The sequence below is a fragment of the Lissotriton vulgaris genome, chromosome 5, assembly GCF_964263255.1.
Source record: "Lissotriton vulgaris chromosome 5, aLisVul1.2, whole genome shotgun sequence".
Lineage (NCBI taxonomy): Eukaryota > Metazoa > Chordata > Amphibia > Caudata > Salamandridae > Lissotriton > Lissotriton vulgaris.
In genome coordinates this window covers 106,277,547-106,302,284 of record NC_141693.1, presented here as the reverse complement: position 1 = coordinate 106,302,284, position 24,738 = coordinate 106,277,547, and the positions used below count along the sequence as shown (strand labels likewise).

The window sequence follows — 24,738 nt, the reverse complement described above, 5'->3', positions numbered from 1 at the left end:
ACCTTGATTGTAGTTGGAGGCCAGGACATCAGCTGTTTTTTTGCCCTGCATCCTCCAGTCTCTAAATAACCCCCCTCATCTTAGTTTTTATTTTGAGGATTGCTCTAAATTGTGCAGAGGAGAGTCACTGTCTTTTGTTAGTCATTGAATGCCACGATCACTTGACATTCTCTCGACGTTGACAGATGCAGCAATACATAATTGCCTGTTCAGGGTATTCATTCAGAGAGTGACAGGAGCCCCCGACTGCTTTGCAAAGTTCTGTGCTGCATATTGGTACCCTGCACGCCTATGCTCGTGACAAATGACTGTGCTGTGAATCATGGCTTCAGCAGGGCGCTCAGTCTGCTGGTGATGCCGAAAGGGCGATTTCCGGGAGCTGGAACTTACAATCATGCTTCTAGTGACACATTATTAATCAATAGATGCTTTTCTTTGCTCCACGTCACATCCGCATGGGCAGTGGAAGTCGTGAAGAGAGCACCCATTATTCATGCATGTGCTCATCATTTTTTGAATTTATAAGTTGGACTTTCCTCTGCCTCTGGGGGTGTAAGATTTCTCTTGGGATTCTTGACAGTCTAGGGAATGTCAGAGAAGAGGGCGCATGCTGGTCCTGCAAGGGAGAGCTGAGCAAGCAATGCCTGGCTGGGGAGGAGAGACAGAAATGTCTGTGAGCAGCAGAATTGCATGGCTATTTTGATGCCTGCCCCCGAGCTGTATTTTAATGAGAGTTTGCCCAGTAGATGCTCATGCAGGAACAAGATCATTAGTGAATCCCATCTAGCAAAACCCCTTCTGAGGCTGTGTCAAGTTGGTGCTAATACAGCACCGGCTCAGGGTCAGCCAGCATTAGGAGAGTTTGCTGACTATATAAACTTGTCGAAGCAGCAAGGCGACTAAGATAGGAAAACTAGCGGAAAAGGCAAGTGCAAGCATATGTCACAAGTCAGCGGTTCTTAAACTTTTGACTTCTGTGGATCACCACTGAATGACCACTTGAAGGCGGGGACCCAAGTCTAAAAATGTCTTCTATTGGAACCTCAAACAATGCGCAATAAACCAGACACAAGTTTATATTAAACAACTACACACATTTTTTAATGTTTTATTTAGTTCATAAGAAGAAAAAATTCAAAAATCGAAATCTTTATTTTTATGAGAAGGTAGGAGCTTTTCAAAATACACTTATATTTCTAAAAGATAGAAGTGATATGCTGGACTTTAGTAAATAACTATGTCTTGTTTGCTCCTAATGCATCTTCTGTTTTTGTCAGTGCTCACAGGTGCTTCCATGGAGGCCATTGAGCTGCTCCCATGAATCAAGATAAGAATACCAACTTATCCTTTAACCTCTAATTTCAATGGCTTGCCATTTACTTCGCCTTTTAAAATGTAACATTTTCAGTTTAGCTTTTTTATTTTTACATACTTATCAATCTTCCAATATAATAAAATATTTAAGCAGCCGCGACATTCTGAGCCAGTGTTGAGGCCCCTAGGTTTCCATGGACCACAGGTTAATAGCATCTGTCCTAAGGCTTATTTTAAAGGCACAGTGGTCCTCCTGCAAGATAAGAGTAAGATCTTCCATTCAAGGTAGGGCTGCACCATTACGATGGATCACAAAACTGTTTTTGGCAAAGCATGGCCCACTATCAGACTTGGAGAAACTGCTCTGTAGACCCAACTTGTAAAGTGATATAATCAGACCCCCCAGGATACAGCGGCATGGATTAGCAAATTTAGCGGCACAAATATGGAAATTTTGCGGCACAAATATGGCAATTTAGCGGCATTTTTGCAGCACTTTATTTTACTCCTAATCATTTATTTTCAGCCTTATATCAATGGAAACTGTTTTAGCAAGGTACTCCGCTTTGAAATAGGCAACCTGGGATATGGGACAGAGGAAGCAGCCCACAGGTGAAGGCTGTTATCTCTTGGAAATGCAATCCTCCATTTGCTTTAGTATAGGTTCTGAAAAGCCCATCAAAGATGGCATGGTAGCATCCCATAGGAAATGGCATTGTGTTGCAGAGTTTAAAATTAAGCAAGATAATGGTATAATACATCATAAACTCATTTTCCATATATGAAACCTGCCACTAGTTCACAACTTTATTCCCCCTATTTGCAAAATAATCTTTAATCTTTAAAATATACCTGATATTTGCCATTCTTTTGTGCATGTTGTATAACAAATTGAAAAATATATAAATATATATTCTCTTAAAGTGAAAATGGAGTCTTTTCATGCAATTTCATTACAGATTCTCACCTCTGTGTGGTAAAGATTCTTAAATAGTTATAGTACATGGGTTCACAATTTTTGGTGGAGACAATGGTAAAAGTACTAATATAATATATTAAAATTAAAAGGAAATGTTGCTTGTGAATGGGTATTATTTAAGAGACTATGCTCAGCCAGTCTACTCACATGCACTTATATTCCCTCAAGGCAATGAGGACTGTTTCTTGCTGCTGCAAACGCCTGCCAAAATTGCCTTTCCTTTTTCTAACTCTGCTAACTTTGAACTTTGTGCAACTCGCAAACTTTAAAAATGTTGATGAAGTTGCAAGTCAGCCAACTTTTCACATCCCTAATATTAAAATGTACTGCACTTCGGGTAAAAGTGTTTTTGTTTTGGGGGTTTCCAATTTCATATTTGGTTTCATAAAGTGAATGAGAAGAAATATGTTCACTCTGGACTTCCTTATCCTTACAAACGAACAGCCACCTGTGTAAGTGTGCACACAGTATTAAGGAACTATGTATTCATAATGGATTGGGTGAAAGTTCTTTTGGTATGGGTGCTTATATTCTGATGGAAATATGACAATTACCACGGCAAGATTTTTGTACTCAGGTTTGCAGCAGAAACTCGCATATTTTAAAATATTTCAACAATCATGACTATTAGCTTCAAAAGCTTTGGGAAACATTGACCTTGATCTTTGGGCAAAATTGTCACCAATATTAAATTTCACCAAAATATTGTAGCATTTTCTACATCCTCATTCATCTCCACTTACTTACTAACTATTTTCAACAATCACTGACCTCAACTTCAGCAGCTTTCTGAAAACATTTACTTTCAGCAACTATCAGAAATATACTCAGCAATATCAGCCCTCAACAACCACCAGCACTTTTGTAAAAATCGCAGCATTTTTACAAAAGTGCCGATTTCGCGGTTTGCCGCAAAATCGCAAAATCCTGGAGGGTCTGTATAATGGGAGCTGTTAGTCAGAATATCATCGAGCATAAATATGGCATCCTAAATATTGTTTATAAAAATGTTCATTCATTGTAGATTTTTATTATTATTAGCTCCAGACAATATTTTTGTAACTAATATTTAGGACTCAATATTTCTGTCATATATTTTGGTCCTTTATTCTGTTACCATAGTGTTATGGGTGTGGCTTAAAATGAGGGCCTAAAGTCTGACTACATTTTTAAAACCACAAAATGGCTAGATCTCAGAAAATGCTCAGCATAAGAGTAGAGAAGCTTGGCCTCATAAGTTGATAGATAGACCCCACCATTCTTCTATGTAATCTTAACCTGCAAATGTATTCACCTACTTGATCTGTGGGGGTCTATGTTAATTATCAACACACATGTTCATTCCTTTTTGTGAAAGGCAATGTGACTCCCCTCTTAAGCTTTTACTTCTAGTGTCCGAGAGCAGGCTTTAAGAGAACATGTTTTGGCGAGAGGCTGAATTAAGAACCTCTCACCTCATCTTTAGATATTGCTTGGCTGTTACACTTCAAGGAGATGGAATTGGCTGGTCCATCAAAGGGTAATATTCCCTGCATTCCCTGCGAAGTGCAAGCCATAACCTGGCTACTACCATCTAAATCCTCACGTTTTTGCTCGAGTCAATTCATTTCTGCAACCCCAAGGAAAGTTTTAATATTTTCCTATAGTTGAGTGAGGCCTTTAAGTTTTTTCACTTTTATGTTAGTTTTTTTAATTGATTGTAATGCAGTACAGCGCAAGCACCAACAAACAATATGCTGACATGTTGATGTTCAAAGAAAGAATTTCACAAAAATATACATCTGAAATTCATAGAAGGAGGTGGGATGCTTACTAAAGTGCCTGAGCAAAGGTACGGTAAAACCCGGAAGAGTCCCTATCGGGATTGGCTGCCTGTGAAAAGTTTTTCCTTCTCTCAACCAGTGGCGGCTCCTCTGCTAAGGCGGAGGAATATCGCCCCACTGCTTTTCAGCAGTTTAAGGAAAAACAAAATGAAAATAAATCAATGGTAAATGTTATTAACATTTTATTTTTTCCTGTTACGGTGTGGCAGCTTTGTGAGGCGGGCCAGGGCTGCTCTGTTGCCAGAGCAGGGGAGGCGTGGTTTTCACTCCCTAACTGCGCATGAATGTTTGGCTGCCCGTCTCGGACCGGCCAAACTTTCATGTGCACTTAGCATGTTCTCCACCCAGGCTACATTATGCCTGGATAGAGAACATTCCCAAGCCCCCAGTCCCCGTCTGAGAGACGAACCAGGTCGCTCAGACCAATCACAATACTGCTTTGCAACGCTGTGATTGCCTCAGGGGAGCCTGGGTGCTTCCTGTTTCGGCTGGAGGGAAGAGGAGGAGCGACTTGACAAGGAGGATGTAGCGAGGAGGACGCTGGGAGGAGGTAGGTTTAATTTAATTTTTTATTTAAGATCCCACCACCCACCCTCTCCGCGAACCCCAATCCATGCCAGCCACCTCTGGTATTATTGCACATGTATAAAACGGTTTTCTACTGCAATGTCACATCTTGCCGTTAAAATACCTTCATTCTACCTGTGCAAGTTGAACTTAAATGTGCAAATGGCTTTGAATGTCATCTCTTGTTAGTTTATCACAGCAATGTTGCAAGCAGATATTTGCTTAGCCCATTAAAACACAAAGGGACTGATTAACAAACTGCATTTTGAAGTATGAAAAATAGTAATATGGTAGTACTACTTAATCGCTATAATATGCAGTTTCAAATCTATGGATGGTAATCTCAACTTCCACTCCTGCTATATTTTCTATGAGGATATCTCTACACATGTAGGTTTACTACTTAGTAAATGAGTGAGTGTTTCTGTAGTGATTGATGGGAAAAGAGGAATTAGCTAGCAACACATAGTAGAGCTTTAGGATGGGAAAAGCAAAGGCTTAGGGAGCAGTAAGGAACAGGTTAGGGAGGGGCATAATAAAAACTGATGTATGTGAAGTAATGGAAAAATAAAAACTGAGAAACCATATTGAAGGAAAATAAATCATGGAAAACCAATCTTAAGAAAATAACTTTTAATGAAGTACAAATAAAAAGAACATTAAAGGAAACATTATATGGAAATGATAATTTAAGGGAAAAAACTAAATTACATTAAGCATGTGTGGAGTTTAGGACTAGTGAGGGGTTTGTGGGTGTAGGGATCAGTAATGTTTCAGGATGATCAGGGGGTTTTAGGAGTCAGGAATGGGTTGAATTCAGGCAAATTAAATGTTTTTTTAGAGTTCAGGGATGGATGGAGTTTAGGGAAGGTGAATGCTTTTTGAGGGTTAAGAATGGTTGGACTGAGGGGGGTTTTAGTATTTATGGATGGACAGAGTTTTTAGGTTGCAGCATTGGATGAACTGAGGGTGGTGAGGGGTTTTAAGTATTCAGGGATGGGTGGAATATAGTTAAAAGGGCATTTTAGGGTTTTTAGGGGTAATGGATGGGTGATTTTTAAGGGCGTGGAGGGTTTTTAGGGTTCAGGGATGGCTAGAGATTGGGTGTGGTGAGGGGTTTTTAGGGGCAACACTGGTGGTTTATCACCCCCAACGACCCTCAGCAGCTAGGGGGACTTCATCCTCCAACCTGTAGTGTGCCAGAAGGCCCCTTTACAGAGTGATTGAGAAAGGGGCCGGCCTCCTATGACGTTTCAGCAATCCTGCTGTAGGGCACCTACTTGTGGCAACAATAGAGGTTCTTGGCCCCCAAAGACCCTCGGAAGCTAAGGGGACTCCATCCCCTAACCAGTAGTGCACCAGGAGGCCCCTTTGCAGAGTGGTTGAGAAAGGGGGGCAGGCATCGGACTCTGTCTCAGCAATCCCGCTGTGGGCACGGTCAGATTGGTAAAGCAGGCACTCGGGTAAAGGGTGATGGACTGAGATGCAGCTGTTGACCGCTTTGTTGGCCAGCTTGCTGTCCGTTTTGGGCTTTTTCTGTGCTGTTCAGATTTTGCCATAGGCCCAGTAGGTGACTGAGCGGCATTTCCGGAGCCAGATGGGCCTCTATTACCTCCCTTTTGCCAGTGGGGCGGAGGTGTAATTCCCAGTCTCTCGCTGGGACGGCCCATGAATGTATGCAGATTGAGCTGTGGGCTGAACAGAAGTGGCCACTTATATTCAGGTGTGGTTCACAATTGTGAACTAATCCATGCACAAATAATCTTGCCAACATTCGCACTTTTTTTTTTATCTCAGTGAAGTTAACGAAACAGGCCTCTTTTCGAGAACTCCCCTTCCCCCTTTCATAATACTTCAAACATGGAAGCATTGTTTTGCGAACAAGCACAATCCGCAAATTTGGATACATTTTTTTAGGGTGCACATGCCTATTTTTGATGCCAACTCCACGGAATTCCGCTGAGTAAAACTCCACTAGCACCACCCAGGCCTAGTTTTATGGTTACGGATAGCTGGAGTGTAGGAGGAGAAATGGCCCTGAAGCATCGGAGAAGCAGCTTTGTAGAATGCAGCCAGCCTTTAATGTACGCGTTTCCTTTCATATTGCCTACGCGTTTCAGGGCCTCAAGCCCCTTCTTCCTGGGCACAAAACAACACACCTGAGGCCTGCACATGTATTTTCGGTATTTATTAAACATGCCCGCCCTCCATGGGCGTGTGGATCTTACACTCTCCCCGGATGCATTGTGAGGTATGAAGTCCTTAGTGCAGGTAAGTTATCTCCTTTAAGTAAGTTCATGTGTGCGTTTTCATTTATATCTCCATTTTAGCTCTGAGTGAGTCACGCATTTTGAAGAGCCAGCTCTATTTGCATATGGAACATCTTACCGATCACGGTCCTGAAAAGTTCCGAGCTACGGCCTCAAATCAGCTGGAAAGTGCAATTAATTCCAACCGATGATGGTGCTTCCCCCCACGGCCGGGCAGACGTGCATTAATCTGAACCATCAAATTGCCCTGAAGCATCGGAGGAGCACACACGGTGTTCAGCCATCCAGCTTTGTAGAATGCAGCCAGCCTATGAAGTGCGCGTTTCCTTTCACACTGCTGCCCGGCCGTGAGAGGAAGCACCATCATAGGTTGGAATTAATTGCACCCTTCTAGGATTATGGAACCGGCACTCATAGTCTCGACTGCTGAAACGTGTCTCTGTGATGTTCGTGTGTGTGATGCAGCCTATGCAATAAACAGGAGAACACCCACGACTACGAGTGCCGGTTCCTTAAATCATAGAAGGTTGGGGATAATATTTTTCATCTATCTATCTATCTATCTATCTATCTATCTATCTATCTATCTATCTATGCTTGTCTATCTATCTATCTATCTATCTATCTATCTATCTAATATATATATATATATCTGCAATACCTCACAGCGCTCCACAACTCAGGTGAAATACAAGGCATGAACCTTTGTTGCAACATACAGTTTATTTCCCCAATAAACAGTTAGTCATGACGCGTTTCGGCCGTCCCTGCGGCCTTGGTCGCATGACGATGCAATATGCTCAGCCCATTTTAAAGTGCAAGTGCATCACAAGTGCAAATGGACATAGAAGAAATACTTTCAGTATAAATACTGTTACAAAAGTCAAGTTCACTGTCTCATTTCTATCCGTATAAATACGAATACTTAATTACACAAATGACAGTTAGTAAATCACTTCAATTGTGAATTATTATGTTTTGGACAACAACAACAGTTTGTTTCAATCACACTTGTGCTGTCAGCTTAAATGCTTATTCCATATTCCAAAACATAATCCATATGAACTATATCCATTTGACATGCGTATTAAATTAGAAAATTAACACGTACTCACCATAACGTGCATAAACTATAAATCTTTTTAAAGAAAACAAAAAAATCCTAATGTTTCTACAAATAATTCTTATATATTATAATAAAACTGCACAAGAAAGACATATATAAGTATGGTTTGAGTCACTGGACACTAGGAACGAATCTTGCTCAATAGTATTGATACTTCTAAATAGACACCTAAATATATATATATATATATATTAACATAATAAAACATATTTAAGTGCAACGGCCAGCCCAGGTATCATGTGGCTGCAGGACATATGCCTGATCATCCAGGGGGGAGAAACAACTGCCTGTAGATCTACATTTTCAGGACTTTCTTGAATGATACATGTTTCTGAGTCAGTCAAATGTAAGTTGGTATACTACTCCACAGTGTGGGTACCCGAACAAAATAGGCTCTGCCTCTTGCTTTCTTGTACCTAGGAATCTTGGGTTTAGGCACAGAGGCTGAGCGGACTAATCTGCCTGGTTTGTAAGGACTAATCCTATCTGCCTCTGGTAGACCATCATGTGCATCAAATGTGCTACTTTAAAAGAAATTCTCTTTTTCACTGGCAACCAGCAAGGAATCAAGGTCTGTAGAGGTGGAAGAGATCCATTTCTGTCCAAGCACCATTTTCGCAGCCGTAGCTTGAATTTGTGAGAGGCATTTTATTGTCTTCTCAGGTGCGCCGATGAAACAGTCATTACAATATTCAATCCGACTTGTGATGGTACTATGGATGATGTGGGAGCGCCAGCTGGTCAGAAGAAGTCGGAGGATATTATGTAAAACTATCATAAGAGCATGGCAGATATTGAATGTCTTCTTTGCAAGGTCTACTAACGAGAGGTGGAGTCTGGTTGTTCCCCCAGCTCTCGTACCGAGTCGGTTCATGCAGGAATTGACCCATTTCCTGCTGGCCAGAAATCATGTAGATGTCTACCACCTGCCCTCCCCACCTGGCAGAGCATGGTCTCCGTCTTGCTAGCTTCAAACTGCAGTAAGTTGTTTATAAGCCGGTCAACTATTCTCTTCATGCACTGATGAAAAGAGTAAAAGGACTCCACAGAGCCTGGGTTGTACAAGACTGTCAGCTGTGTGTTGTCTGCATAATTAATGCAGCCCATTCCGAGCCCATGTATGAGTTTTATGAAAGCCTAGATGTTTACATTAAAAATGGTGGGACTGAGAGAAGACCCCTGCGGAATTCCCTGCTTCAGTGCGATGAAGCTGGAGTGAAAAGGAGGAAGTTGTACTGCCTGTTCGTGGCCAGATAGATAAGAGCGATAGATAAAGCTGCACCAGTCCAAGGCTTTTCCTGCTATACCAGCTTCCTTCAATCTCTTGAGCAGGATGGAGTGATCCACACAACCAAATGCTGCATTCAGGTCCAGAAGTATCAGAACCACTGGCTGACCCTTGTCCACAGCCATCTGCATATTGTCAGTGACGGCGATCAGACATGTCTCCATCTGTTGACGAGGCCTGAACCCATTTTTGGCCATGTCGTGGTAATTGTTTCCCTCAACATGAGTCGATATAAGTTTATTGATATGTTTTTCCAATACTTTGATTGGAAAAGGCAGCAACAAAATTGGCCTAAAATTAACAAAATGTTTAGGGCTTGCAAATGGTTTCTTAAGTAAGGTAGTAACTAACGCCTGCTTTCAGGCCATTGGTAACCTAAGCATTGGCCAGAGAAAGATTACAGATTTATTTTAAAGGCTCGCCCAGCTGGGGTGCAAGTAGGGCTGGGTCGAGTGGAGAGCTCGAAGTAATGGCTCCCGTCAACTCCAGGAAGTGTTCTTCCATACTTGGAAGGATGATCTCAACCTTTTAAATCACTCTATTCCCCTCCTTCATGGTGGATTCTAGATTCAGGACGTGTTCAGGTGGTAGGGGCTTACTGTGTCATTTTTCTTTCAGTTATCTACAATGTTCATTATTTTGTTCTTGAAAAATGAACTGATGCCATTACACAGCTCTTGCAATGGTACCATTTTTTGTGCGGAGTAATCCAGGGATTGAAATGATTTTACTGAGGAGAAAACTGTATTGGCCACAATTGAAGCATGCACTATCTGTTCTGAAAAATATTCTACCTTTAACTTTTTTTAATCAGTTCTTTATAATCTCTTAATGCCAATTTCCAGTTAGTTTTCACCAGGTCTAGGTATTCTCTCCTCCATTTTCTTTCCACCCATTTGCTTGAAAGCTTCGCTTTCCTGAGTTGATCGATGTACCAGGGGTGAATGGAGCTCTTCAGTATCAAACCATTATAAGTATCATAGGCTTCTTCTATATTAGTTGCACTAGAATATTTGTGGGTGGAGGGGGTAGGACTTAAGAATCTCAGGTCCTAAGTTTAGCCCAACTGCTAGACCATACTGTTTTCATATTGTCGAGTGGAGGGTTAAGAAGAATATTTAAACAGAATGTCACCAAAAATGGTTGGTCCAGACTAATAGCTTATTTATTTATTTTTTGAAGAGTTTTATATAGCGCTGGCCAGACCCAAAGGTTTTGGAGCGCTTCACTACACATGTAAAAAGCACACAGTTTGGCAGTCGTAAGCATAATGTTTCAAGGCGCAATTGGAAGTCTTGGCACACTGAATAATAGTGTTATTAGGTTTAGATATGATTTTGGTATTCTCAAACACCATGTAGAGAGTATGGCCCAACCTGTGCATTGGATCCTGTATGTGTTGATTAAGCCCTATTGCTTCCATATAGGCGAGTAATGCAGTTGCTCTTTTGTAATCTCTGTTGTCTACTCTAAAATCCAATCATTATCAAATTGGAGTGTGTGATAAGCCGCACCCGCCGCAGGTAAGAGCTGTGGGGCCGGCTGGGGGAGGGGGAGATTTCAAGAGACGATCAAGAGTTAAAATTAAATATTTATTTAATTTTCCCTTATGATTGTCTCTGGAAATCCCCCTCCCACCCCCCCCCCAGCCAGGCCCATCACCCCACCGCTCTTACCTGCAGCAGCCGTGGCTCTGTGGGAAAAATAGTGGGCTGAGAAAGTTCACTAACATGTGTTCAAAGTTGGAATCAAGATCTGGAGGGAGGTTGCTTAATATCACTAGGATATTTTGATTAGCCGGCAACTGAATATTATGGACCATTCATTTAGATTTTAGCGGGGAGGGCGTTACTTTTATAGTATGCCTGAAGATCAGACCTATTCCGCCTCCTAACCTTTCCTTTCCGGATACCAGTATGATGGCATATTCCTCAGGGTAAGATTCTACGAACTCTGGATTTGCGTCAAGGGTGGCCCATGTTTCCGTGATGAATAGAATAACTGTCCCTAGGTCTTTCAGTAGGAATTGAACTTCTATGGTATGCTTACGGAGGGATCGGGCATTACTAAACGCACAATGGAGGACTCCTTTCCCTCTATACATTGGCGCTATCCCTGCTGTAGGTTCTGTGGGGGTGACTTCATTGTTTGCCCGCACACCTGGATTGTGGTGCTGTAACTTAGCAAAAGGGATTCTCAGAGCAAGAAGCTCTGCTCTTGTTTAATGTATCCACTTTACCTGACTGCCAGGGTCCTGGAGAGCTCCGTGCTGTGGGGGAGAACCAGCATAGTGGCTGGCGCTGTGCACGGTTGGTGCGCAGATGGGCATAAAAGGGCTTGCCTTTCGCATGCGCCTGTCTTCCATTAAATAGGGCGTTATTCTCAGTATACAAAATGAACTAGAACACCTGCCAAGATGGCGTCTAGTGAGAGTGCTTCGTGGGGTGGGGTAAAAATGACCACCCCGTCACTCAGGGTGAAGCCTCCCTTCAGCCAAATTGTGCAAACGTGTGATCAAGTAACAGTGCAACAGTCCAACAGTGGGTTATTCCTAGCAGCATAGGTTTTAAATAAAAGTGTACTTAGTATGGCTTGTAGTTTCAAACTGCAGAATTATAGGTCAAAGTTCAAGGTTTCCAACAATTCAGTTATAAAAGATTGGTATAATTAACACAAGTTGAAATAGCATAGAACACAATCAGATAAATTGTTTAAAAAAGGCAGTGTAATTTATGTTACATTTAAAATAAAAAAAAATGTTTCAAATGTTAATAAACTTTAATCATTTTTCCTATTGTTCCCATAGGGAGGTCTCCACCACAGTGGCAGAGATGGTGGTGGAGATCTGTGCCTGTGAGCGTGATAAACTACAAGTAGCAACACTGGTAAATTGGCATGTAAGTCTACACTAGGGAACTTGTGAATAGCCAAACATAGTAAATTTACAGCAAAGAGTACATTTACACTTTCAGATTTACTCATGTGTAAACTTACCTTTTTGAATAGGCCCCTATACCCTTAAGAATTATATCTCATTACTATTTAGGAAAGGCACAAACTTACATTTAATTTCATTTAATTTTTAGAAGTTTGTTTACAGAGAAGCCATTGTCATACCAACTAAAATGCTTCAAACAGAAGTAACATATTTCAAAAGTTAAACAATAAATTAAAGATATTATATTAGACGCAAAATATTTCATATGCTTCCATTAAGCAATAGCCTCCTATTTTATTTGTTGTTTAACAGTTAACAGTTATTGCAGATGCACAACGTTTGGTGCTCTAATTATCACACTTGCTACAGCAACTATGTGGCCCCCATAGAGTTATACATTTCAATGCCTCATTTCATCATGAAACATAGATATGATGAATGTATTGAATAAAGGTTCCTTCCACAATAAGAAATCAAATGGAAAAGTAAAAATAGAGAACTTGTGAAATCATCTCCCCCCTCCTACATTCAGATTGACATCTTTTATCAGAAGATATTTTAACATGTCAATGCCCTGCCAGAGCATTCAGCATACTTACTGTTGAGATGAAGGGCACTGTGTTGATCATTTCCAAGATGAATGAGATGCGAAAGATTTGCTCCCAAATGTTACCCTAAAGAGAGAAGATGGAAAGACGTCACAGTTAAGACTTTTGATGCAGTTTTAGTCATATACATAGAAATATGTATGTGCCCTTTCTTTGTGACGTTTTTATCATTTAACAATGGATCATGTTTCTTCCGAAAGTTTTCTCTGCCAATGTTGATAACAACCCTTAATAAACTTAAACATTCCCCCATATAGAACCCATTCTATCTTCGCCAATGTTGCAAAACAGTATTTGGCAAACATACGTCATCAACATGGACCGAGTGTCCAATTCCTTGGCCCAGTTCACTGAACACTTGCACTTACTGCATCTCAGATTGAGATCGATCAGTTCTCTCAAGTCCATCTCTCACTTCAGGTTTCACAGATACCACAAAATGTCCTTTTCCACAACATAAACCTTTTCTTCTTTATCCTTAATTTGTAAAACCAAAATTCCTACCTGACTCTAATCGCAAAATCAATGAACATGTTTTAATACCATCCATGTATATGGATTTCCATAACTATCCAGTTCAAATTGAAGTAAAACAGAACTCTAGGAGGAAGAAAGTGGAGTGGATGTGAACCAATTAGCCTCTAGCAGGAAAAGCACATGCTAGATGTAATTCAAAAAGGTTGTTGCCCAACAATTGGGTTAGGTGTAATAGTAAGGATGTTGACCCTTGAAAGTTAAGTAGGTTAAAGCAATGAAGGTTCAAAGAATTAAATAGGCTTTGAATAAACTCTTACATTAAGTCTTCCTTCATACAATAATGGTAAAAGACGTTTTGAAGAATAGATTCAAATGTGATTGCTCTAATTATGGAGGGCATTAATCTGAAAGTGCCCCGTATGCACTCCACAAACCTATAAAGTGTTGTGGATGCAATCTATTAAATTCCATGAAATGTAACTAAATGACAACATGCACAAATAAACAATATGCGTGAAGCATATGCTGTGTCTAGAAAAGCATTACTTCTAACATAAATAATAGGTCTTTCAAACATTTAGGAATAGCAGCACTCTCATGAATTTCAAGCCCTGGCACAGCTGGTGAAGTTGCTTAAATACTTTAAATACTTTAAAAAAAACTTTATTTAACATTTTGTCATATTCAAACAAACACCTGGTACATGTAGAGTCGTCCCTACCCCCAATCTGCTTCAATTTAGAAAAAATTTGAAGACTTGGCTTTTTAATCTTTTGGTTTAGGTGGGTCTCTTTCTTCTTTGGAATTTGTTCTTTTTGTTATGTTGTTCTACACCTCAGCCCGTGGAAAGCGCCGGGACACTCTTTTAGAGTAGCCGAGCGCTATATAAACGCATTTTAACATAACATAACATGTCTACCATACATTGTTGATGATATATGCTGCGCAACAATTAGCACGGTTAGGCTTACATGGTCTACCACAGTGTATGGAAAAAAATGGGGAGATTTAGCCCGCATCTATAGGGACTATCCCGGACAATTCTTGTTGCGAAGCGGGATTCTCAATCTCAAGTAAATAGGACTTCAAGGGATCCCAAATATCTTTAGGTATGGATGCCCGAGGCAGTGTGGTTGTATAGAAGTCACTATTTTTGTTGCAGTAAATAAGACTTTTTTAACCAGGCCTTGGTGGCAGGGACGACTTTACTTCCCCAGTGAAGCTTTATTTCTCTTTTGGCTAGTAGTAACGCGAAGGAGTGTACCTTCGCACCTGCTTGGGAATGTTGTGGACTTACCCCAGTAGGGCCACTTCGGGGGTGGGATGTAATCTTAAACCAGTCATGAGAGGGAGTATATCATACACAGCGCTCCAATAGCACCCTATCTTTACACCAGCCCAAGTCATGTGGGCAAAGTCTGCATTGTTCGCACCGCATTTGGGACAGATGTGAGGAAAGGAGAGGTCTATGGAATGAAGTTTAGCAGGCGTCAAGTAAGCTCCCCACAGAAACTTAAAGTGGAGTAACTTATGTTGGCTGTTCAGTGAAACTTCTTTAATCCGTGTGCAACAAAAGGACCATTGAGACTTTCAATAGGGGGCCCCAAGTCCCGCTCCTATACTTCCCGTATTTTAGCATCTCTAGCAGGGATTAGTGTCAAGCAGGCTTTGTACAATCCAGAAATGAGATGACCCCCCTCGGCGCTGGATATCAGAGCTGTCAATGGCAAATAGTACTCCGGCTCTAGGGGAAATTCAGCTATTTGTGCTCTCACTGCACAGCGTAACCTGTTGAGAATAAACCTATCCATGAATGATGCATCGCAGAATCTCGCGTCTTCTGCCTAATGGTATACATGCACCCTAGAAAGAGATCCCCAGGGGTATTTAAGGAATAAGTGGTGAGTGTACGTTGAACCAACTTCTCTTCCTTGATGGGCAGCCATGGGTTGTTAACGAGTGGTATTGCAGATGAATATAGTGTACGCCCCCCAGTCATTTGCACTTATTTCTTCCAGGCCCAGCAGGTCGTGGACACCGTCTGCTTATCACATGGGTCTCTAGGGAATACCTTAGGCAGAATAGTGTTTAACGGTGTTGGGCTCACTAGGTCTTCAGTCTGGTATAAGCTAGTCGCACATCTGGGTAGTACCAGGAACGCACAAAGCTACATTGTGCCACAAGGTAATAGACATGTAGATTCGGCCCCCACAGGCCCTCCCTCTTATATGGAAGTGTCAGTGTCCCCCAGCTTACCTGTGCCCTTTTCTCGCCCCATGTTAGCCTAATAAAAAAGGGGCGAAGAGTTTGAAAAAACCTGTTGGGGAGGGGAATGGGAATGTTGTGAACTAAATATAAGAATTTAGGAAGGACCACCATTTTTATAATTGCCACTCTCCCAGCCAATGACAGGGGGAGTTTAATCCAAAGCTCGACCTGCTGTTCCAACATATGTATTGCGAGCCCGTAAGTTAACCAAATGACTTGCTCAGCTTCTATGTGAATGTGGATCCCTAAATATCTGGTGGTGTTGTTGCACCATGCAAGTGGGAATTCACATTCCCACCTAACCGTGCAGGGCTTCAACTGGAAGACCACCGACTTACAGTTTATACCTAACCCGGAATGGTCTCCAAATCGGATGATTTCTCTAATCAGAGGGACTACTTTTTCTTGCGGCCGGCCTACATATAGTATGATGTCATCAGCATTAAGTGATATCAATAGCGGACCAGTTTTGAATTGGAGCCCTCTATGCAGATGTTTAGCTTGTAGATGACGGACAAGGGGATCAAGGGCCATAATAAACAATAGCAGAGAGAGTGGGCAGCCCTGCCTGGTACCACGCATCAATACAAATTCGGAAGAGAGAGTGCCATTCAGTCAAAGCCTAGCAGTAGGCGATTCGTAAAGTAGGGACGTAAGCTCTATGAAACCTTTCGTCAAACCCATTTTACTAATGATCGCAAGAAAGAAGGGCCATTTGAGAATCGAAGGCCTTTTCTGTGTACAGCAGCACGGCCGCTGCCTGTACCTCAGGATCTATTCTGTTTACCCGACTGCACCGGTAAGATTATCCCGTCAAGCAACAGTGCTAGTCGTAGGGCGATCTTCTTGGCAAGAATTTTTATAGTCTAAATTTAACAATGATAACGGCCTGTATGATCTGCAAATGAGCGGGTCCATGGAGGGCTTTGGTAACAAAATGATCACAGCTTTACATAGGGTGGGAGGCAGCTCCTGTTGCTCCAAAGCCTCATTGTAGACTTCAAGGAGATGAGGAGCTAGGATTGTCTTGTAGGCTTTGTAGAAGTTACCTGTGAGCCCATCCAGGCCGGGAGCCATCGAGCAATTCATGGCGTCAATGGCACTTACTATTTTCTTCTTCGAGAAGGGCTTTGCCGAAAATTGCTGCATAGCCTTTTCTAGCCACACTAACACCTCTTCTACGAAGTATGGTTTCCATTCCTTGTCCCCGTGTGATACGCGTGATGTATAGAACTGGGTGTAATATTGCAGGAATGCATTTTGAATGTCAGGGATTCCGGTAAGAGTCTCCCCTTTCAAGGAATGAATCGCTGCAATGCACCTCTGTCCTGTTGCGGGTCTCAACAATCTCTTGAGTGTACGGCCAGGCCGCTCTCCCTCACCATATCTGCATGCCGTGGCGTATTTACTTACAAAATTTTCCTCACGTTCAGCACTATCCTTAAACTTAGAAAGTAGTCTCAATCAACGACCTTGCTGTGAATGGCCAGGTGTCTCCCTCGCTTCACCATCAAGCGAACTCAGCTGTTGTTCTATTCGCTTAACTGTGGACCTCAGGTCACGCAGAACCCCTGCATGTTTGAAGATGTACACTCCTGTAATGTACGCCTTGAAGACCTCTCAAAGCGTGGTCCATGTAGCAACAGAGGCAGTATTTACTTCGAAATATTCTTTAATTGCAACCCGGAGCTCAGCGTGGAAGACATCATCCATCAATGCCTGGTTAGGGAATCGCCACTGTCTCTCACAGCCCTCAGGGCGCGGGAATGTAAGGGTCAATATTACTGGGAAATGATCAGAAAGGGTTCTAGGCAAATGTTGTATTGATCTATACCAAGTAGCTAGCATAGGGGATGTGAGCCAATAGTCAAGTCTTGTCCAAGTATGATGGGGAGCGGAGTAGGGTGTGTAAGCTACTTCACCAAAGTAGCAATGATGCAAGACGTCTAATAGGCCTACTGCGTCGCACAGCTCTGTGGACGGCGGGTTCTGGGCTTAGTATCTGCTACAGTGGGTGAACTATCCCTAATAGGGTCAAGGAGGAGATTGTAATTGCCTCCCATGCAGAAATAGCCTACATCTAGCTGCAGTAGCTGCAGTAGCTGTGAGTGAATGTTGTGGAAAAATTCTTGGTCATCAATGTTAGGAGCGTAAATACTAATAAGGGCTATCCTATGGCTGAAAAATTGCACGATTACCATAACATATGCGAGTCTTGGAAAACAGAAAAGGGAGTCGCTTGTGCACAAGCACTGCCATGCCCCTAGCGTGGGAACTGTAGTTTGCGAAGTACCTGTGGCGGCCCCATGAGGACTCAAAGTGTGTAGCTGTAGATTTTAGCAAATGTGTTTCTTGCACAAACTCGATATCTACACAGTACCTCTGAAGATAGGACAGTACCTGTTTTCCTTTCCTAGTGTTGTTCAGTCCCCGAAACTTCCAGGTGAGAAGTGTGAGCTCGGAGAAAGGCGCCAAGTGGTTACAAGCCATAATACGCAGTGTTTACCAATGTGACTGTACGTGGCTTTTTTAGAACCATGTACCAGTAATGCAAAGCAAGTATGAATAATGGCAAGTTCTCTAATCTACAACTAACAGGACCCTCCTCCCCAACCCCCCTCCCATCCCTGCACACCTAATCGCAGGGACATATCCCATTGTCCAAGGGAGAAAATACAACAGGAACAACCCACCATGATGGGAAATAAGAAAAAACATAATGCATTTTGTATATATGCTCAATCAAAAGTGATACACACCTGGGGGGTGGCAACACCTCGCCAAGCCGCCCAGCTTTACAGCCCCCATGCAACACAATCACATCTTCAAAAACATCCCAATGGGCAATGTAGCGGATAGTATTTTGTCTCGCCATATTTAACACTGTTATGCATATCAGTCTGACGTGAATAGCTCAACACTAGCCACTGACCTGCTGTGTGGTGGAGAGCCCCCTGGAGGGCCCTTCCCCTGGGACAATCCTGCCCCTTATAGTCACTGCAGAATTCTTGGACCGCCGTTGGTGTGTCAAACACATGAGCGAGACCTCCCAGCAATGCCTACTTTCAGCCGGGCTGGGTACAGCATGCCAAACTTAAGTCCTAGGTTCCGAAGCGTGGCTTTTACTCCAGCAAATGTCCTCCTGGACTAATGGCGTGAAATCAGGAAAAAGTGAACTCATTGAACGCTGCCAGGTTAGGTTAACTGCCTCACGCGCTAAACGTAGCGCAGCATCCCTGTCTCGAAAATTCTAGAGCCTGAATGTAATGTAATGATGTCTTGTAAAGAGCATGAATCACCCCACATGGGGTATCTCTGGGCTGTAGACTGCTGGGGAACCCGTCCTGGCTATCCCTGTGAGATGGTCCCTCCTGGGTATCTCCAAGGTGAAACCAGGCATCCCCGGCGTCTGTGGGGTGCTGTTGGAGATGAGGCAAGCTACTGCCCAGAGCTGCCGAGTGTGATCCCAGGTTAGAGTAGGCACCGAGGCGAGAATTACCGAGTCCGCTGGGTGAAATATTCCCACTCTGCTTTTTTTTCCTTGGAATGGGTCATATGATGCAAAATGTTTGTTTCCTACACCAACCTCTTTCCTGTTTCTCTGAAGGTTTCACCAATTGAAGCCAGGCTTGTCCGGACAAAATGTGCTTATAGAAAACATCAGATGGGCAATGTTCCCAGAATAACTCGTAATCCCGTTTTGTGCAAACAAATCTACAGTGTTTTCTGGATAATTTGCAATTCCAATTTGCGCACAAACTACCATGTGCCCACTGACCAGAAATTTCTATGGACTCAGGGGTTCTTGTTATGCAAGGTACGGGGTCAATTCTGCACGACTAGCACACAAAACCTAAAAACGACTGAAATGAATCTTTTATGGTGATCGAGGAAGCCATATCCCATGCGCTGCTCATTACCTAATGCGTGACCTCACAAATACCACCTTCAATGACATCATTGATAACATCTCAAATTACTTAATTGAAGACATCACCAGTGATGTCCTATATGACATCAACAATAACGTCATCAATGGTAGGGTCTTTCTCAAGGCAGAAAGTGAATGCTTCAAAACACTTGCATAGTTTATCTTCACTTCTTTTTTTTCTGACATACACAACATAATATGTAGTGAATAAAGGCAAAATACTTTCAATTTCCTTGTATTAGCCAAGCTGTTTAGACATATTGTAGATTAGCTGATGTGGAAAAAAAGTACTCATGTTTGATTTAATATTGCTATGTCAAGTGTACTTGTGAAGCGCAAGTCTCACCTGGGATGGCATTCAGGTACTGATGACAGGGGGACTGCTCGCTGCCCTGCCTGGGTCCTATGTCAAGAGCAAAGCTTTCAGTTTCTTGCTGAATTCTTCAACATAGCTGGCAGCCCTAATGTGAAGTGGAAGGGCTCTCCAGACTTTAGGACGAGAAGGCACAGCGGGTGGCCCTGGCTTTAAAGATGTGGGGACAGTAGTGAGTAGGATGTTTTCTGAGTTGAGGTGTCTGGACGGGTGAGGAAACTGATGCGGTTGATCAGATAGGTGGGGCCTAAATTGTGTGGTCATTTGTATGTATGAAAGTTTCAAATGTGAATGCTTGTGTATGAGGAGCCTGTGGAGGCCCCTGAGGTGTGGGGAGTTGGGAGTGAGTCTAGCTGTTGTATTATAAATGTTCTTGAGTCACTTGGGAAGGCAGCGGAGAGTCCGATGTTGAGTGTATTTCTGAGTCTAAAGTGCTTTGGTGATTGTTTGTTAGGTGTTGAGAGGAAGCCCCCTGAAGATTTTCCTGAGGATCTTGCAGATATGGAAGCAGAAGGAGGTGAATGACTTGACTTGGCTGGCCATCTATAGTTTGTTGTTAACCACAATTCCCAGGTCCCTGGCTTGGCTTTAAGGGTTCACAATGCGACAAAGTGCTGTCGGCTACAGGCTGAGGACCAAAGAGCCGGGTCTTTCTTGAAGAGGATTACCTCCGACTTGTCTGAGTTGAGTCTGCAGCAGCTGTACTTCATCCAGAGGGCGACTTCAGATATGAACTTGTTAATTTTTGCTTGGGTGCTGGTGGCAGCCTTGGAGAGGGAGAGAATGAGTTGTGCATCCGCGTATGAGTTGATGTTGATTCTGAAGGTTCCCACAATGTTGCTGAGTGGTGCCCGTAGATATTGAAAAAGGTGGGGCTGAGTGATCATCCCCAGAAAACTCCTCGGACAAGCTCGGTGAGTTCACAAGTGTAGGGAGGAAAGGTGACTTTCTGTAGGCATCCTGTGAGGAAGGTTCTGATTCACTGAAGGGCTGTTACCCAAATTTTCGACTGGTGGAGGAATTATATGAGGATTGAGTCAGACACAGTATCAAAGGCCCTGGAGAGATCAAGGATGAGGAGGACCATGGTGTCACCGTGGTCCATCCTGGTCCAGATGTCACCAACTGCGGACATGAGGGCGGTTTCACTTCTATGCCTGAGTGTGAAACTTGTTTGGGATAAGTCAGGAGGTGTCTGTTGTCCATTTGTGATTTGCTAGACTTTTATTGATTCGTTTCTTCAAGACTTTCGCTGGGTAGGGAGCAGTGAGATGGGTGTGTGTAGTTGGCTGAGGGGAAAGGGTCTGCAGTGGGTTGCTTCAGTAGAAGCAAGATGGTGCCATGTTTCCAGCTGTCCAGGAAAACAGCTGTGATAAAGAAGCTGTTGAGGATCAGGATGATTGTGGTGCAGATGGGCTCTATTCGTCTTGTGATAGAGAAGCACAGTCAAGGGTTCAATGGGGCTTCCAAGTGGTCCAGTTGGTTCCTGCAAAAGTGCCGTCATCTCTGAGCAATCTTGCTGGGTATGAAGGGTGTGAGGTTTGTCATAGATAGTGCTAATCTTCTTGTGGGACAATGGGCGAGCCGCGAATAGAGCTCCAAAGAGGGGGGTGAGGGCAGTGGAGCTGGTGCAGGTATGGTGAATTAATTTACGATGGATACGAGTTTGTTTGTGTTATTGCATCTGTTATCTATCCATTATGTTAGTGCTCAGATTATTTATTCCATGGTGTTACACTGTCAGCTTCAAATTCATAAATCACATGAAAGTTCAGGTATGCTCATACATTTTATGGGAAATACTGGTCTTCAATATACATCATTTCACAAAGTCAGCAATATCGTCTCAGTTGTGGTTGCATATTATTATTGATACACATTTTTGGGATTGTTATTAACTTTAAAGCTGACCACATTTAATACATCTGACTTATGTCTTTTACTAAAGAATATACAGATTGTTTTAAATCCATTTTCTTTTGTTGAGAAAATTTAAAAAAAACTAATTTTCAAAAATTTACTGCTATCTTGTCTTCCAAAATCCAAAATGGAGAAGCTGTCTCCTGGAGGGCTCGATCTGGCTAAGGAAACCCTCTGGTGTTGCTAAGTTTCCATAACACTCACTTTCCAACCCCTCCACTAACCTAATTACAGGGGCTCCTGTCTGGCTGGGGATTGTAGGATGTGGAGGTGAGTCTGCGCTGCTCTAAATAGGGCTGGGTGGTGAACTCTGTTCTGCCGGCGGAGTTTGCAGAGTTTCCCAAATCCATGCTCTGTTTGGAACACGGAGTTTGACAATAATTCTGCAACTGTCGGCGGAGCGGTGTTTTAACGTTGTGCTGCTACTACACTCAGCTCACCCCCTGCGCGTGTCATTTGCCAGAGTACGGAGTTAGCGCTCTAGTGGATTTTTGGAGTTCTGTTTTGACTTTCAGAGAACAGAACTGTAACTCAATCGACACACAAATTGACAAATACACTTCCAGGTCGGCAGGTAATGCGAAGGCCAATGGCGCTGATGACGTGCTACAAAACAGACCGCTACTGTGCCCACCCACAGTGTTCACCGAGCTGCTCCCCATGTCCCTCTCCACGGGATCTGGGCCCAAAAATCTTTGTTTAGCCCTTTCACCCCTCCCATTGTACTCCAAAATGCTCACTTGCAAGTGTAGCCCTACCACGTTACCAATGGGCTGATTGGTACCGTCACCACAGTCTTGCCGCCCCGTCATTTTGTGAGCACAGTAGAGGTGCACATAAGAAGGAAGCAGTGTGAGCAGCACAATGAAACTCGACTGCGATTGAAGGAGGCAGGAGGTAAGAGGGTGAGCCCTGTTTGTTGACGCACTTTATTGCGTGAAAGAGAGGGGTTGAGTGAGCCTGAAAAACTGCACTGTCTGTAACCTGTTGTAACACTTCTAATCGCGCCTGCAGTGGGGCTCTGCTGAACCTATAGCCCTGATTGCCTTTTGGCTCGCCGACATTTTATTTGTTGTTTGTAGTGCCTCCCAGCCTGGCTATCCGCCCCGCCCCCGCATCCCAGCTGACCCTCCCTCCCACTACGAGCTTTGATCCTACCTTCGGCTTTAAGCGCTATGACTGTCCTGAGCTTCACGAAGGCGGTCGCTCCCCCACGCTGCTCCCAGACCAGTACCTGACTTGAGCTGGTATCGTAGCGCTGCATTAATTTGATTGTTAGGAGCACTGTGCCGCCAGACTGCGCTTCCTTTGCTTATTGTTGTCCAGTGCTGCTGTCCTTTTGCCTGATTGCCGATTCACGCCTAATTGTGCACATTTATTTATTTATCTAGCATTCTCTGTTGCATTGCTTTGCCTGTGCCCCAATATAGCCCTGATTGCCTTTTGGCTCGCCGACATTTTGTTTGTTGTTTGTAGTGCCTCCCAGCCCGGCTATCCACCCCGCCCCCGCATCCCAGCTGACCCTCCCTCGCCCCTCCCCTCCCCTCTCCACCATCCTTTTATGTCAGATGCATTTGCGCGCAGCGGTCACGCGCAGCGGTCGCGCCGAAGGTGCGCCAAAGGTAAGCCCGTCTGCGCCCGTCCGCGCCTGGACCGCGCCCAGCGCCAAACTCCCTGGTCCTCGCAATACCCACTCCTCCCGCATAACATATGACGCCTCTACTCTCCTTGCCCTTAACCCCGGACGCACACCACAATGCTTCGAAGCTGCCCCGGGACGTACCCACGGTCCTTTCGCCTGCCACTCCTGCAAATTTACCAGCATCAAGAACCAAACCACATCCACCAAATCCAATCACAGCTCCGACTCTAACCACCTGAAGTGCATCCTGCTGAACACCCGCTCGGTCCACAGACACGCAACTGAACTCTGGGACCTTCTCGACACTGCGTCACAGGACATCGCCTTCCTTACAGAAACCTGGATGAACGCATCATCAACACCCGACATCGCCATAGCCATCCCGGACACTTACAAGATCACCCGAAAAGACCGCACCAATCAAACAGGAGGAGGCATCGCCATCGTCCATAAGAACACCATCAAAATCACGACCAGTTTCGACGATAACCTTGCAACCGCCGAACACCTCCACTTCCAGATCCACACCGACCCTAGGACCACACTTAGAGGTACCCTCATCTACAGGCCCCCAGGAACCCGTAAACATTTCAGCGAAGACATCACTGACTTCATTAGCCCACATGCCCTCGCCTCCGAGAACTACATTTTACTAGGAGACCTCAACTTCCACCTGGAAAAGAAAAACGACATCAACACCACCACCCTCCTTGACAACCTGGCCAATCTCGGACTCAAACAACTTGTTGACACCCCCACCCATATAGCCGGACATACACTCGACCCAATCTTCACTTCCAGCAAATACATTTCCTTCGATCGCACCACAGCTCTCCATTGGACGGACCACAGTTGCGTTCACTTCAGTTACAAAACCACCTCGACCCACAACCCCCCACTACCTATTCCTCGAAGAAACTGGAACAAAATCACCACGACCAACTCCTCTCATCGCTCAACAAAACCCACCCGCCCTCTCATCGGACCCAAACCAAGCCGCCACCAAACTCAAACAATGGATCACTCACAGCGCTGATGAATTAGCACCCTTGAAAAACCATCACACCAAACAGGACAGCAAAAAGGCCCCCTGGTTCAACGATGACCTTAAGAAATCCAAGAAGCTATGCCGTACTCTCGAGAAAACATGGAGAAAAAACCCAACCACCGACAACATGACCACCTTCAAGGCAGCCACCCGCAAACACCACCAA

General features: G+C 43.7%; 1 protein-coding gene across 1 annotated transcript in view; it reads right to left on the bottom strand.

Annotated features, from left to right (window-relative positions):
* Positions 1 to 24,738, bottom strand: part of KCNT1 (potassium sodium-activated channel subfamily T member 1) — a 1,005,890-nt gene that overhangs the window by 525,640 nt on the left and 455,512 nt on the right. Inside the window, exon 7 of the mRNA XM_086920997.1 lies at positions 12,905 to 12,979. Within this exon, the coding sequence (XP_086777123.1) occupies positions 12,905 to 12,979 (75 nt within the window). The remainder of the gene's footprint in view (positions 1 to 12,904; positions 12,980 to 24,738) is intronic.